This window comes from Hyla sarda, chromosome 8 (genome assembly GCF_029499605.1).
Source record: "Hyla sarda isolate aHylSar1 chromosome 8, aHylSar1.hap1, whole genome shotgun sequence".
NCBI lineage: Eukaryota > Metazoa > Chordata > Amphibia > Anura > Hylidae > Hyla > Hyla sarda.
Window position 1 is genome coordinate 40,904,451 of NC_079196.1, and position 13,146 is coordinate 40,917,596.

Here is a 13,146-nt window from a genome sequence, read left to right on the forward strand (position 1 = left end):
TCACAGTGTTGACTCTCGAATGTTCCCTCTCCCTTTAGCTTGTCCTCAGTAGGAGCAGCAGTTCACTGCTTTTGAGATGCAACCCCTTCCTTGCTGTGATCTTTCTGCTGTTTAATCTGTTTGGATCCCATAGCAATTTGCAAACCCAGTGAATCAGTAACCACCTATTCCTCCCACATTCCATGTATATTAGTGTACTCTAAATCATGCTTCAGCATAGTGCTAGACTGTTCACTTTCTACAGCATTTGGTTATGGCCACAAAAGTAAAGGAAATGAAGTCCAGGTGTGAGTACTGCTGGCAAACAGCCCAGTTCTGGTTCTGCTGCCTGAAACTGAAAGGATGAGAAATAGATGTGCAATGTTTAGAATAGTCACCACCCATTTGGCCCAGGCATTTTTAATTAGCAGGAGACTGCATATGGGTTTCCTCCCAGTATTCTCCCAACCCTCTGGCAGGGAGCACATGGTAGGTGTTCACACTGGTGTGGTGCTCGGTGGCGGCCATTGTTGCTGTGATGCTTTGTCTGTTGGGTGGTGTGGCCCGGAGCCGGGGGCTTGGTCGGGTGGCAGTGGGGCTGTCTGGCCACTGGGTCATTCCCCCTGTCGGCATGGTGTCACGGAGGCAGTGGTTGCCGCCCGGCCCTGTGCCAGTGTTAGGTTAGGGACCCACTCTGACTAGGTGGTCTTGACGTGGCGAGTGGGCTTGCACTTTTGATCAAAATGTATAATAACAACCTGTTCGTTTTTGAAATTATGCTGAGAAGCAAGTAGATCAAAATACAAATAGTGGATGTGAGGCTGTGTTTCTGTTTCTTTATTTTTGTTTTATGTTCATAATAGTGCTTTGGTACTTAAAAGGATTGTCCCCAACTCTGTATAGTATTCTGGGCTAGGCCCCTTTAACATCTTGTAAGGGAAATGTGCTCTCATATATATTTCTAGATCAATAGCAGCATTGGGGCACAGCTCATGAGATCCAGTAAATATTCCCTTTAATATCCTTAGGGAATGTTTTTCTCTCTTTTCTTTTGACTTAAAGGGGTACTCCGCCCCTAGATATCTTATCCTCTATCCCAAGGATGGGGGATAAGATGTCTGATCGCGGGGGTCCCGCAGCTGGGACCCCCCGCAATCTCTGCTGCAGCACCACAGTCATCAGGTGAACGGAGAGAGCTTTGCTCCGTGCCTGATGACTAGTCATGCGGCGCTGACGTCACGCCCTCCCTCTCAATGCAAGTCTATGGGAGGGGGAGTGACTGCCACCACGCTCCCTCCTATAGACTTGCATTGATGGGGTATTGCCATGACGCCACAAGGGGCGTGGCCGTGACGTCACGAGCCTCCGATGCAGCAGCCAGGGGGTTCTAAACGAATGCCGGGTGCTGCAGGATGATCGCGGTGCAAAGCAATCAGACATCTTATCCCCTATCCTTTGGATAGGGCATAAGATGTCTAGGGGCGGAGTACCCCTTTAAGACAGTGGAGGGGACCCCCCCTTATATGATGGTTAAGTGACTCTGCCTGTAACCTTCCATACATTATAAATCGATAACCCATTTGCTTTATAATTACATACAGATTTATTTTCCATTTATATGTATTTCCGTTTCAAGGTCTATTTAAAGGATGGATGTTCAGGCACAGAGTCTGTAAAGGCGAGGAATAATTTTCGATTTCTGAAAATAAACAAAAACGGACTCCTTTTTTTCTTTTGGATCTTTTTTATTCAAAAGTTTTCAAAAGAAACAAAACCAGAAAAAAAGCTAACAATCTAATCAAATTTACAGTTCAAAAATTTTATTTTGGCGTTTAACAATAACTACAGAGTTGTCTTGAACCGGACAAATAAGTTACCACTGGCAAGTTTGTGGCACTAGTAAAACAAAAATAAAAAATTAACTCTCTTGATCATATAGATATCTCTATGAAAATCTTTTTTCAATCTGTACAAAAGGTCTTTCTTCATAAATTAATTTTTTTTATAATTTAATGGCTGTCTACTATGTGATGTTTAACTGATTTTTTATTTTTTTTTATGTACAGAGGTTATGTTTTTTTTTTTATGTTCCAAATCTTACCAAGACACAAAGTATGGCACCTTGTTCAGACACCTGCAGCACTGTTTAATTCTCCTCAAATCGGTCGTGTAGGATGGGACTACTTTATAATATTGCAAATCGTGAAAAAAATCCAAAACAAACCCCAAAATTTAGAAGACGACAGAATTTAGATTGCTGCATGTCTGAACGTTCATTCTTGACTGCTTTAGGGGCCGATTTAACAAGACCCCCCACCTAAAGCAGAAAAGGTGTTTTATTGTAGCAATTTTTTTTAACCAGGGAGCTTTGAACCAATTATACCACAACTTTATTTATTTATTTTTTTAATTCCTCTGCAAAAAATAAAATTAAGAAAAGAAAAAAGAACACAATACACCTTGTGAATATGTATTTTTTTTTTTTTTAAACTAAAATCTAAACTCAGAGCAGCAATTACTTTTGAAACTATGAAATGTCTCCACTGGCTAAACTCAAATACATGCAGTTTTAATACTAAAAAAAAAAAAAATACTTAAAAAAATAGTAAAAAGAAAAAAAAAAAAAGAAAAAAAAATCATAAAAATTAAAACGAAAAAATAAAAACAAAAGAAAAAAATGTCCTTAAAACTGCTTAAGCCCTAGCTCCAGCTAGGAGGATTTGGTCAGTGGAAACAGGCAGTGCCAGCAACCTGTCCCAATAAAAAAAAGGAAATAAAGTTTTGAGGTAGATAACTGATCACACTGCTGACCAGGCAAGTACACAGTTTTGGAAGACAACATAATTTTTTTTCCTTTACATATGCTATTAGAATAAAACCATAAAAGCCATAATATAAGCAGTGATTGATCTAACGTGTTACTAAAAATGGTGTATATAAGTATATAATAAATGTATATATACACACAAATATATATATATTTAGCATATAATTAAAATGCAGTATTTGGCCAATCGGAAATTTCATAGTTTCAAAAACTGTTTTTTGTATTTTTTTTATTACATTTTTTATCTTTACAATTAATACTTGTAGTGATGACGTGAAGTGTGGCACTGCTTGGATCCAAGTCTTCCTTCATGCTTTTAGATTTTTTTTTTTTTATATTGTGTCCATACATCTACTAAAACTATTAAAAAAAATGCAAATGTACAAAAAAAGGCACATTCTCCTAACAGCAAACTGGTCCGGCAAAAACAAAGAGTACAGAAAAAAAATTTCATGCTGAGAATAATCTGGAAGATTGGTTACTGGCTCTTTGTTCTTTGGTAAAGTTACCTTTAAAAGTGCCAAGTCTTTTTTTTATTTTTTTTTATTTTGTTTTTTTTATTTTCACCTAATAAGAGAGCGAGTACCCAATGCACTGACGATTCCGCTTATATCTCAGCCTTTTTTTTATTTTTTTTACTTTTAAAGTCCTTTAGCTTTTTGCCATGATGCTGTAACAGCACTTTTTTGTTTGCTTGGTTTGAGCACAATCAACTATCTAAAGCACTATCATTACTTGTATAAAGAAAAGAAATAAAAAAAGCGAAAAAGGAAAAACATTTTTTTTTTTTTTTTTTTTTTTAACACATTCACTGACAAATCCCATAACCCCCATTTTCCTATATTCTACTGACACTAAAACATTAAGTTATCTGGAAAAAAAAAACCACAAAAAAAAAAGCAAAAAAGTTTTTACATTGCATCTTACAGCAGATTTCCTAAAATCGCTTAGACTACCAGAGCAAATGATCGGCATAAGGCCTTACAAACAACTGATTCTATTAAAACATCCCAGTCAGAAAATGTGTTTCACACAAAACATCATCCCTCCTCCCCGCCCTCCCGCTTCTTTTCCACTAACATACATTACATGAAAAAAAATTAAAAACATCTACTACACATTAAAAAGCCAATTTTTTTCAGCAATTTTTATTGACTACCTTTTAAAAGCCCTATGCTGCTGTTTTACAAGGCATAGTTGACCAGCTTACTTGGTCAAAAGCAATCTACACTTTTTTTTATTTTGTAAACTTTTTTTTTTATAATTTTTTTTTTTTTTTTTTTTACATTTTTTTTCTATTAATTACGAGGAGGAAAAAAAAGCTACAGCATTAAAAGTTTTTAAGGCAAATTGGAATTCATTGAAAAAAGATAAGACACTTCACGCTATGAGAAAAAATTACAAGGAGTCAGAACGGACAGCAACTGCAACACGGCACTAAGAGCAACACTCACACGGCAAGCACAGAGGCGTCACCATAGACGCCTTTTTATTGTAACCAATTTCAAAATAAAAAATTTCAGAAACCAGGAATATTGAATTTTGTCATGACCTGCTTTACTGGTTTCTTGCCAGTAAAATAGTTAACCTTCGGAAAGAAATAAAAAAATAAAACTAAAAAAAAAATATATATATATCATCCTTAAAAGTTAAAAACAGAAAAATCTCATCAAAAAGTTTAAAAAAAGAGAAGAAAATAAAATAAAACAAAATTTTTCTGTCATGCACATGTATTCAAGGAAATGGCCACCTGTGCATATCCAGATATAAACTCATAGTCTGTCTTTTTTTTGTTTCTTTTTTTCTTATGTTACTCGATAAAAAATCTTATAATAAAATAAACCTGTTCAGGGGAACAGCCACTAGATGAATTGAAGGTTTTTTTTTTTTTTTTTTTTTGATGCACCTCATAGAACTTATAGCAAAAATAGTTCGAGTTGATTTCATTATAAATAACGATTTTTTTTCCCCAAGAACCTGTGCAAAACTGTCAATTCATAAAGCTTGAATGTTCAGAAAGATCTGTGATTGTTTCAGCATCTGAACCTCATTTCCCCCAATCAAGGTCATCATTCCATCTGCAAGAGAAAGAGAAGACGTCACTTAGATAATACCAAGAATTACATATTCTATATATACCCCAATAGGACAGGTCGTACAGGCAAAAGTTTAAATCTATCGGACTAAGGCCAGTTTGCATTTTACAGCTTGCAGAGAGAGGGATCCCGGAAGTGAATGTCTCCTCTTCACTGAGCAGCAGGAGCCAGCTGCTCAGTGAAGAGGAGACGTTCTCATCCTGGATTCCTCTGCATGCTTCACAATTCTATCACTGGACTTAAAGGGGTACTCCACCCCTAGACATCTTATCCCCTATCCAAAGGATAGGAGATAGGATGTCTGATGGCGGGGGTCCTGCCGCTGGGGATCCCCACATTCTACCATGCGGCATCCACCTGTAACGGCTTCCGGAATCGCTGGAGGCCCTCAGGCTAATACCATCCCGACCACAAGAACAGAAGATCGTGACGTCACGACTCCGCCCCCTCAATGCAAGTTTATGGGAGGGGGCGTGAAAGCTGTGGTCAGACCCACAACTTCCTGTTGAGCATACAGCAGCTGATAAGTACTGGAAGGATTAAGCTTTTTTTAATAGAAGTAATTTACAAAACTTTCTGGATTTTTTTCCAGTGGAATACCCCTTTAAGTAAGTTTTAAATGGAGACCATATTCCAATTCTCCTGGGATTGGTTGTTTAAGATAGTTCTATGATGAATCGTCATATCTTATATCTGGGGAGCAATTATCAAAGCGAAACTGAGGCACATACGTGGCTTGGCCATACATGGACACTTTACCGGGCTTGGCCACACCTTCAGGACCCTTGTGTGTTTGGGGTCATCCTATCACAATGACTGCTGGTTAAACTGGCTTTTATGTGACCTATTTAGCAATGGCCATAATTTTGAATAATAAAACACCATCATAAATTTATGAGAACTTTACACATTACTCTCATAGTTTCTTTGGAGGTCACGTTAACATGGTCATGACATAGTTAGGGTGGGTCCACACCGCCATTTTGCTATACGGTTTCATAAAAGAAAAAACGTATGCAACCGTACCCATAGACTTCACATTCAAAACTGTATGCTCCATAATGTATACAGTTGGCTCAGTTTTTCAAACCATACGTTTTTTTTTACTTTTTTTTTTCCGGATAGAAAACCGTGGCCTACCAAGGTATTTGGTCCGGGTGAAAAACTGTATTAAACCGTATACGTTTTTTTTTTTTTAACATGGAAGTCAATGGCAACTGTACAGAACTGTATGTGCGTACGGTTCCATCAGGTTTTCACCATACGTTTTTTGACTTTGCACAGTTTTTTTTCTTGGAATTTCAATCAAACAAGTGAAACTTTATCCATAATGGAGTGAAAAGTTAAAAACTTATACGTTTTTTTCCTTAAAAAAACGGATGCAAGCGGACATCATTTTTCAAACTGTATACGGTTTTCAACCGTATACAGATAATTTGTACGCACGTTTTGATACAGTTTAGTCAGGTTTTGAGGAATCAGTTTTTTTTCATCAAAAACCTGATACAGAAACTGTATTGCAAAAACATGGTGTGAACCCAGCCTTAAAGGGGTATTCCTGCCTTATACATCTTATCCCCTATCCAAAGCCCCCTCTCACAGACATTAATGGAGGGGGCATGGCGTGATGTCACGAGGGAGGCGTAGCAGTGACATCACATCTCGGAGGCAGCGCCCGGCACAGAATGCCAGGGGCTGTACAGAGATCGTGGGGGGACCCGCAGCGGGAGCCCCACAATCAGACATCTTATCCCCTATCCTTTAGATAGGGGATAAGATGAATAAGGCTGGAATAACCCTTTAATTTATTTCATGGCTGCAGCATCCAAGCAGAAGCTACTTTGGTCACATTAGAATCTTATGATGACATAAAGCAGTGTTTCCCAACCAGGGTGCTTCCAGCTGTTGCAAAACTACAACTCCCAGCATGCCCGGACAGCCAACGGCTGTCCGGGCATGCTGGGAGTTGCAGTTTTGCAACAGCTGGAGGCACCCTGGTTGGGAAACACTGATCTAAAGTATGGAAGTATGGTTCAGCAGTAACGCGTGGGACCCAGGTGTTGCAACCATTAAAAATGCTAAAATGCGGTATAGGTAAAATCAGTCTAAAACAGGCCATTGATGGAAAGATATCCAAAAAAAGAAAAACATTTTTCATTGGTGCCATAACAGGGTCACAAACAGATCAAATATTTTCTATGATGCAATAGCTCATGTCTGTAGAACATTTTGGGCGATCGAAGTGTGAACGATCGGCATAACAACTAACAAATGATCAGAATTGATTGTTTTTGCTTCAAAAGAGGCAATGCTTATATTTGCCAACCAAAAAGTTAGTCATATTTAGAGATGAGCAAATTTACAGTAAGTTCGATTCGTCACGAACTTCTCGGCTCGGCAGTTGATGACTTTTCCTGCATAAATTAGTTCAGCTTTCAGGTGCTCCGGTGGGCTGGAAAAGGTGGATACATTGCTAGGAAAGAGTCTCCTAGGACTGTATCCACCTTTTCCAGCCCACCGGAGCACCTGAAAGCTGAACTAATTTATGCAGGAAAAGTCATCAACTGCCGAGCCGAGAAGTTCGTGACGAATCGAATTTACTGCAAGTTCGCTCATCTCTAGTCATATTGTTAAGGATTATTGTTACGTATATATTACTTCATTAAGTGACTAGAGGACTACGTAATAGTACATAAGTGTAAAAAAAATATATATATATTAAAAATAAATAAATCTAACGTTTCCAGTTGTTAATGGGTTAATAATATTTGTTTTTTTAACTTTCTTCACTATGCTGAAAGCAAAGAATTGCATCCCCCACAGTGACAAAGCTGTCGCCTGTACAAATCCTTTAAATAAATAACCTAGAAGCTTATATCATTGCAAACAATCCTTTAATTTGCACGGAAAAGCCCGTCACTAGATGGCGCTACATTACTAATTACAAAGAATGCTGAAAGGACACCTTTTTTTTTTTCTTTTTTAATTAGGGCCATATTACTGCTAAAATAGTAAGTACAACAACCCATTAAGGTGGTGTCTAGAGCTACACATGTAGGGCGCATTCACATTACAGAGTTCTGGGTGGACACTCTGTGCACAACTAAGACTGATCAGACGCGCACCATCCCCTTTTAAAGGGGTACTCCGGTGGAATAAATTTTTTTTTTTTTTAAATCAACCGGTGCCAGAAAGTTAAACAGATTTGTAAATTACTTCTATTAAAAATTCTTAATCCTTCCAGTACTTATTAGCGGCTGTATACTACAGAGGAAGTTCTTTTCTTTTAGGATTTCTTTTTTGTCATGACCACAGTGCTCTCTGCTGAAACGTCTGTCCATTTTAGTAACTGTCCAGAGCAGCATGTTTGCTATGGGGTTTTCTCCTGCTCTGGACAGTTCCTGACATGGACCGAGGTGTCAGCAGAGAGCGCTGTGGTCAGACAGAAAAGAAATCCAAAAAGAAAAGAATTTCCTCTGTAGTATACAGCTGCTAACAAGTACTGGAAGGATTAAGTTTTTTTTAAAAGAAGCAATTTACAAATCAGTTTAACTTTCTGGCATCAGTTGATTTAAAAATAAAAATAAAATAAAAAAAAGTTTTCCACCAGAAAGGATAGGGGATAAGACGTCAGATCGCCGGGGTCCCGCTGCTGGGGACCCCCTGGATCTCGGCTGCGACACCCCGCTATCATTACTGCACAGAGCAGACTCGCTCCTTGCATAATGACAGGCGATACAGGGGCCGGAGCATAGTTATGTCACGGCTCCGCCCCCTCATGACGTAACGGCCTGCCCCTCTATACAAGTCTATGGGAGGGGGCGTGGTGGCCATCACGCATCCTCCCATAGACTTGCACTAAGGGTGCGGGCCGTGATGTCACGAGGGGCGGAGCCGTGACGTCATGATGCTCTGGCCCCTGTATCGCTTTTCATTAAACACAGAGCGAGTCTGCTCTGTGCAGTAATGATAGCGGGGTGTCGCAGCCGAGATACCAGGGGTCCCCAGCAGCGGGACCCCGGCAATCTGACATGTTATCCTTTGGATAGGGGATAAGATGTCTAGGGGCGGAGTACCCCTTTAACATGTTCATACTTATGACGGAGTCCGAAAGTTAAAGGGGTAAAGGGGTATATATATATATATATATATATATATCTCTATACATATCTCTATCTATATCTCTATCGCAACTGGCTCCAGAAAGTTAAACAGTTTGTAAATTACTTCTATTAAAAAAAATATTAATCCTTCCGGTAGTTATCATCTGCTGAAGTGGAGGAGTTCTTTTCTGTCTGACAACAGTGCTCTCTACCAAAACCTCTGCTTGTCTCAGGAACTGTCCAGAGTAGAAGCAAATCCCCATAGCAAACCTGTAATGCTTTGGACAGTTCCTGAGATAAGCAGAGGTGTCAGCAGGGAGCACTGTTGTCAGAAAGAAAAGAACAACTCAACTTCAGCAACTGATAACTACTGGAAGGATTAAGATTTTTTTTAAAGAAGAAATTTACAAGTCTGTTTAACTTCCCGTAGCCAGTTGATATAAAAATAAACATTTTTTTCCGGAAATACCCCTTCAAATTTCTGCGGAAATGTAACATTGTGCACGGAGCATCAAAATCCCATGGAAAACAATGAGAGGCTGCTGCATTGAAAATTTAAAGTGCATTCACACTACAGAATTTCCGATCAGAGAAATTTTGCTCGGAAATTCTGTAGTGTGAATGACGGCTGCCAGATAAAAGGGGAGTCACAACACAAACTCATAATAAGTATATGTGGTGCACTGTTGCACATAAGCTTAATGGAATTTTGTGAGTGCAACTATAGCTAGTATTTCATCAATAAGAGACCCCAGGAGGCCTGTAAAATGTTTGAGCTATTTATATGAAAAAAATAAAAAATAAAAAAAATTAGACAGAGATATATATACGGTATATATACGGTATATATATATATATATATATATATATATATATATATATATATATATATATATATATATATATATATATATATATATATCTTTGGTTGAATTTACTGCTGCCCTGTACACTAGCGCCTCCCAACAATTTTGTTTACTTATGTGGATAGTTTGCTTAATATATATCTATATAGCTCCTGTACATGATGTCCAGTAAATCTGTATTAAATTTGTTTTTATTCATTCCTAATTATAATAATTATTTCTATTTAATATAATTATGAATGACATCTATACAAATTAACACCTATTTAATGCTTAATTATACTCACTGTATCTATCACACCTATCTTGGAGATGTAAACAAAGACATGTATTGAGTTGTTAACGACTATTTGCGCTTAGATGTCGTGGTTGATCAGAAAACGACTACAACAGTTATGCTTTTATTATAAAAACTCATTTTTGTAATTTTTTATTTATTTAGTTAATTTATTATTTCTATATTACTATCCATATTGGGACCCCTACCAATCATGAGAAAGCAGAAAAACTGTGCCCCTGAATGAACAAAACACACCATGCATAAGAAGCCAGCACTTCATTCATTCTCTATGGAGCTTCCGAGCATTGCCAAGCACTGGGCTCAGCAAAGGTTAGAAGCCCTCTAGAAAATGAGTAGAGCCCAGGCTGCACATGCTCTCTGCTGCGCCATTCATTTAGAGGAGGTTTTACCTCCGTTCACTGGATGAGCAGGGGTCAGACTGCCTGAATACAGGATAACCTTCTGAAACAAGAATACGGTCCCACAGTCCGCAGCGTATTTTGCTGTGTATTTTCTTAAGCTGATTTTGCTACCCATTGATCTCAATTGGAAGGAAAATATGCAGCAAAATACGCTGCATATACGCTACCGTATATACTCGAGTATAAGCCGAGTTTTTCAGCACGATTTTTCGTGCTGAAAACACCCCCCTCGGTTTATACTCGAGTGAACTCTCCGCCCTCAGTGTTCTTCAACCTGCGGACCTCCAGATGTTTCAAAACTACAACTCCCAGCATGCCCGGACAGCCGATGGCTGTCCGGGCATGCTGGGAGTTGTAGTTTTGAAACATTTGGAGGTCCGCAGGTTGAAGACCACTGCCCGGGCCTTCGTCATCACCCAGCCCCCCCTCCCCCTTTTAGTTTTGTACGACAGCCGATGACTGTCCGGGCATGCTGGACGTTGTAGTTTTGGAACATCTGGAGGTCCGCAGGTTGAAGACCACTGTTAAGTCAGACATTGACAAGCGGTGATGATGAAGGGGGTGGTGTGGGATGATGACAGGGTAATGATGAAGGGGGGGATGATGACGGGGGATGATGACAGGGGGATGATGAAGGGGGGGATGATGAAGGGGGGGATGATGAAGGGGGGGATGATGAAGGGGGGGATGATGAAGGGGGGGATGATGAAGGGGGGGATGATGAAGGGGGGATGATGATGAGGGTGTTAATGACAGGGGTCTGGATGATGACAGGGGGATGATGTATTTCCCACCCTAGGCTTATAGTCGAGTCAATAACTTTTCCTGGGTTTTTGGAGTGAAATTAGGGGCCTCGGCTTATATTCGGGTCGGCTTATACTCGAGTATATACGGTAAGTCCCACGTGCCGTATTTTACTGTTTATTTTTTGCAGCGGATCTTGCGTCCCATTGACTTCAACGAGTAGGAAAATATGCAGTAAAATATGTGCAACCCTATCCTAAGGGGTTATCTGAGAATGGAAAAACAGAATTGATTTCTTTAAAAAAGCACCATCTCTGTCCTCAGGTTGGCTGTGGTCCTGCAGCTCGGTTCCATTGGAGTGAATAGAGCCAAGTGGTAATACCACACACAAGAGGACAGGGGTGGTGGGGATTGTTTTTTTTTCTTCTTTTTTTTAAAGTTTGCTTCAATCATCTTTTTGCAGCTGCCATAAAGCACACACTCCCTGTGGCAAAGACTAACAAAGCAACACATGAATAAAGTGGGTGCTTCCAATATGGCTGCCACCAGTAAAAATTTAGAAATATAAATAAAGAAATAAAAATTAAAATAAAAAAAAACAACAAAAATAATATTTTGTAAATGTTGAATCTAGTGGTTTTTATTATTTTCTCTAAAGACCTAAATCTAATTAATGAGACTAAGATGAAAGACGAGAGACGTTCCCGGCAGATACTATAAATATCAGGCCGGTGTATAACGCGGCGAGCGATAGCGTCGAGCAGCTGGATATACTGAGGTCACTTACTGGAAATGGATTTTGCTGCTGCAGACTTCTAGTCCTGATAAATGGATTACCACACGTCTGAGAACAAACAGACGATGGCGGCTCCGGCTCACATTATCCAGAGAAATACAGCTATTTTCAGAACGGCCGTGTTGAGCGTCTGTGTACAGATGGTTGCCATTGTGACAAATGCGGCCGCAGGATGGATGGCGGCCATCAAGGACGAGGCATCCCAACAATCCCGCTCACATAAGCCGTGTCTGAGCTCACCTGACCAGTCTTCACTACAGAATATATTTCTCACAGCTACTACACCATACGACAAAGTCAGTGCAGCTACACCCGAGCGGCGGCAATAGCCTTAAAGGGGTATTCCCTCTATTTGTCGCTGAATTAGGATATTTTTTATATGTAATCATGTGTAATCTCTAACTTCTACCGTACTGTACAGAGAATATCAGGGAACTCCCTTTTTGCTTGTCATTTTTTTTTCTTATATAGGAAAACAATAGATTTGCGGTAACGCCTCAATTTCTCTACCGCTGTCTGTCATAGCCTAAAGGTGTATGCCGCAGAACAAAGGACAAGGGGAAGATTGAGCAAAACCGGTGTAGTGGTAGAGCGGTTCAGTTGCCCATAGCAACCAATCAGATCACTTCTTTCATTTTTCAGAGGCCTTTTTAACCACTTAAGGACCTAGGGCGTATGGATACGCCTTGACGTCCTGGTACTTAAGGACCCAGGGCGTATCCATACGCCCGTGGGAATTTCGGTCCCCGCCGCGCGCCGGGCGGGGACCGGACCGGGATGCCTGCTGATATCGTTCAGCAGGCATCCCGCGCAAATGCCCAGGGGGGTCATTAGACCCCCCCATGTCGGCGATCGCGGCAGATCGTTGGTGAATTCACACTAACGATCTGCCGCGATTCGGGTCATACGGGTCACATGTGACCCGCTGACCCGAAGATACAAGGTGATCGGGGGTGTACAATACACCCCCTATCACCCACTGTATCTATGGGGAGGTGGCGATTTCGTCACCCCCCCAGGAGAGCTGCTATTG

General features: G+C 40.0%; 1 protein-coding gene across 13 annotated transcripts in view; it reads right to left on the reverse strand.

Annotated features, from left to right (window-relative positions):
• Nucleotides 1-1,721: 1,721 nt before the first annotated feature.
• RBMS1 (RNA binding motif single stranded interacting protein 1) overlaps nt 1,722-13,146 on the reverse strand; it is a 442,165-nt gene continuing 430,740 nt past the window's right edge. For all 13 annotated transcript variants that reach the window (XM_056533368.1, XM_056533363.1, XM_056533374.1 and 10 more), the window contains one exon: nt 1,722-4,884. In XM_056533368.1, the coding sequence (XP_056389343.1) occupies nt 4,854-4,884 (31 nt within the window). In that variant the 3' untranslated portion in view covers nt 1,722-4,853. The remainder of the gene's footprint in view (nt 4,885-13,146) is intronic.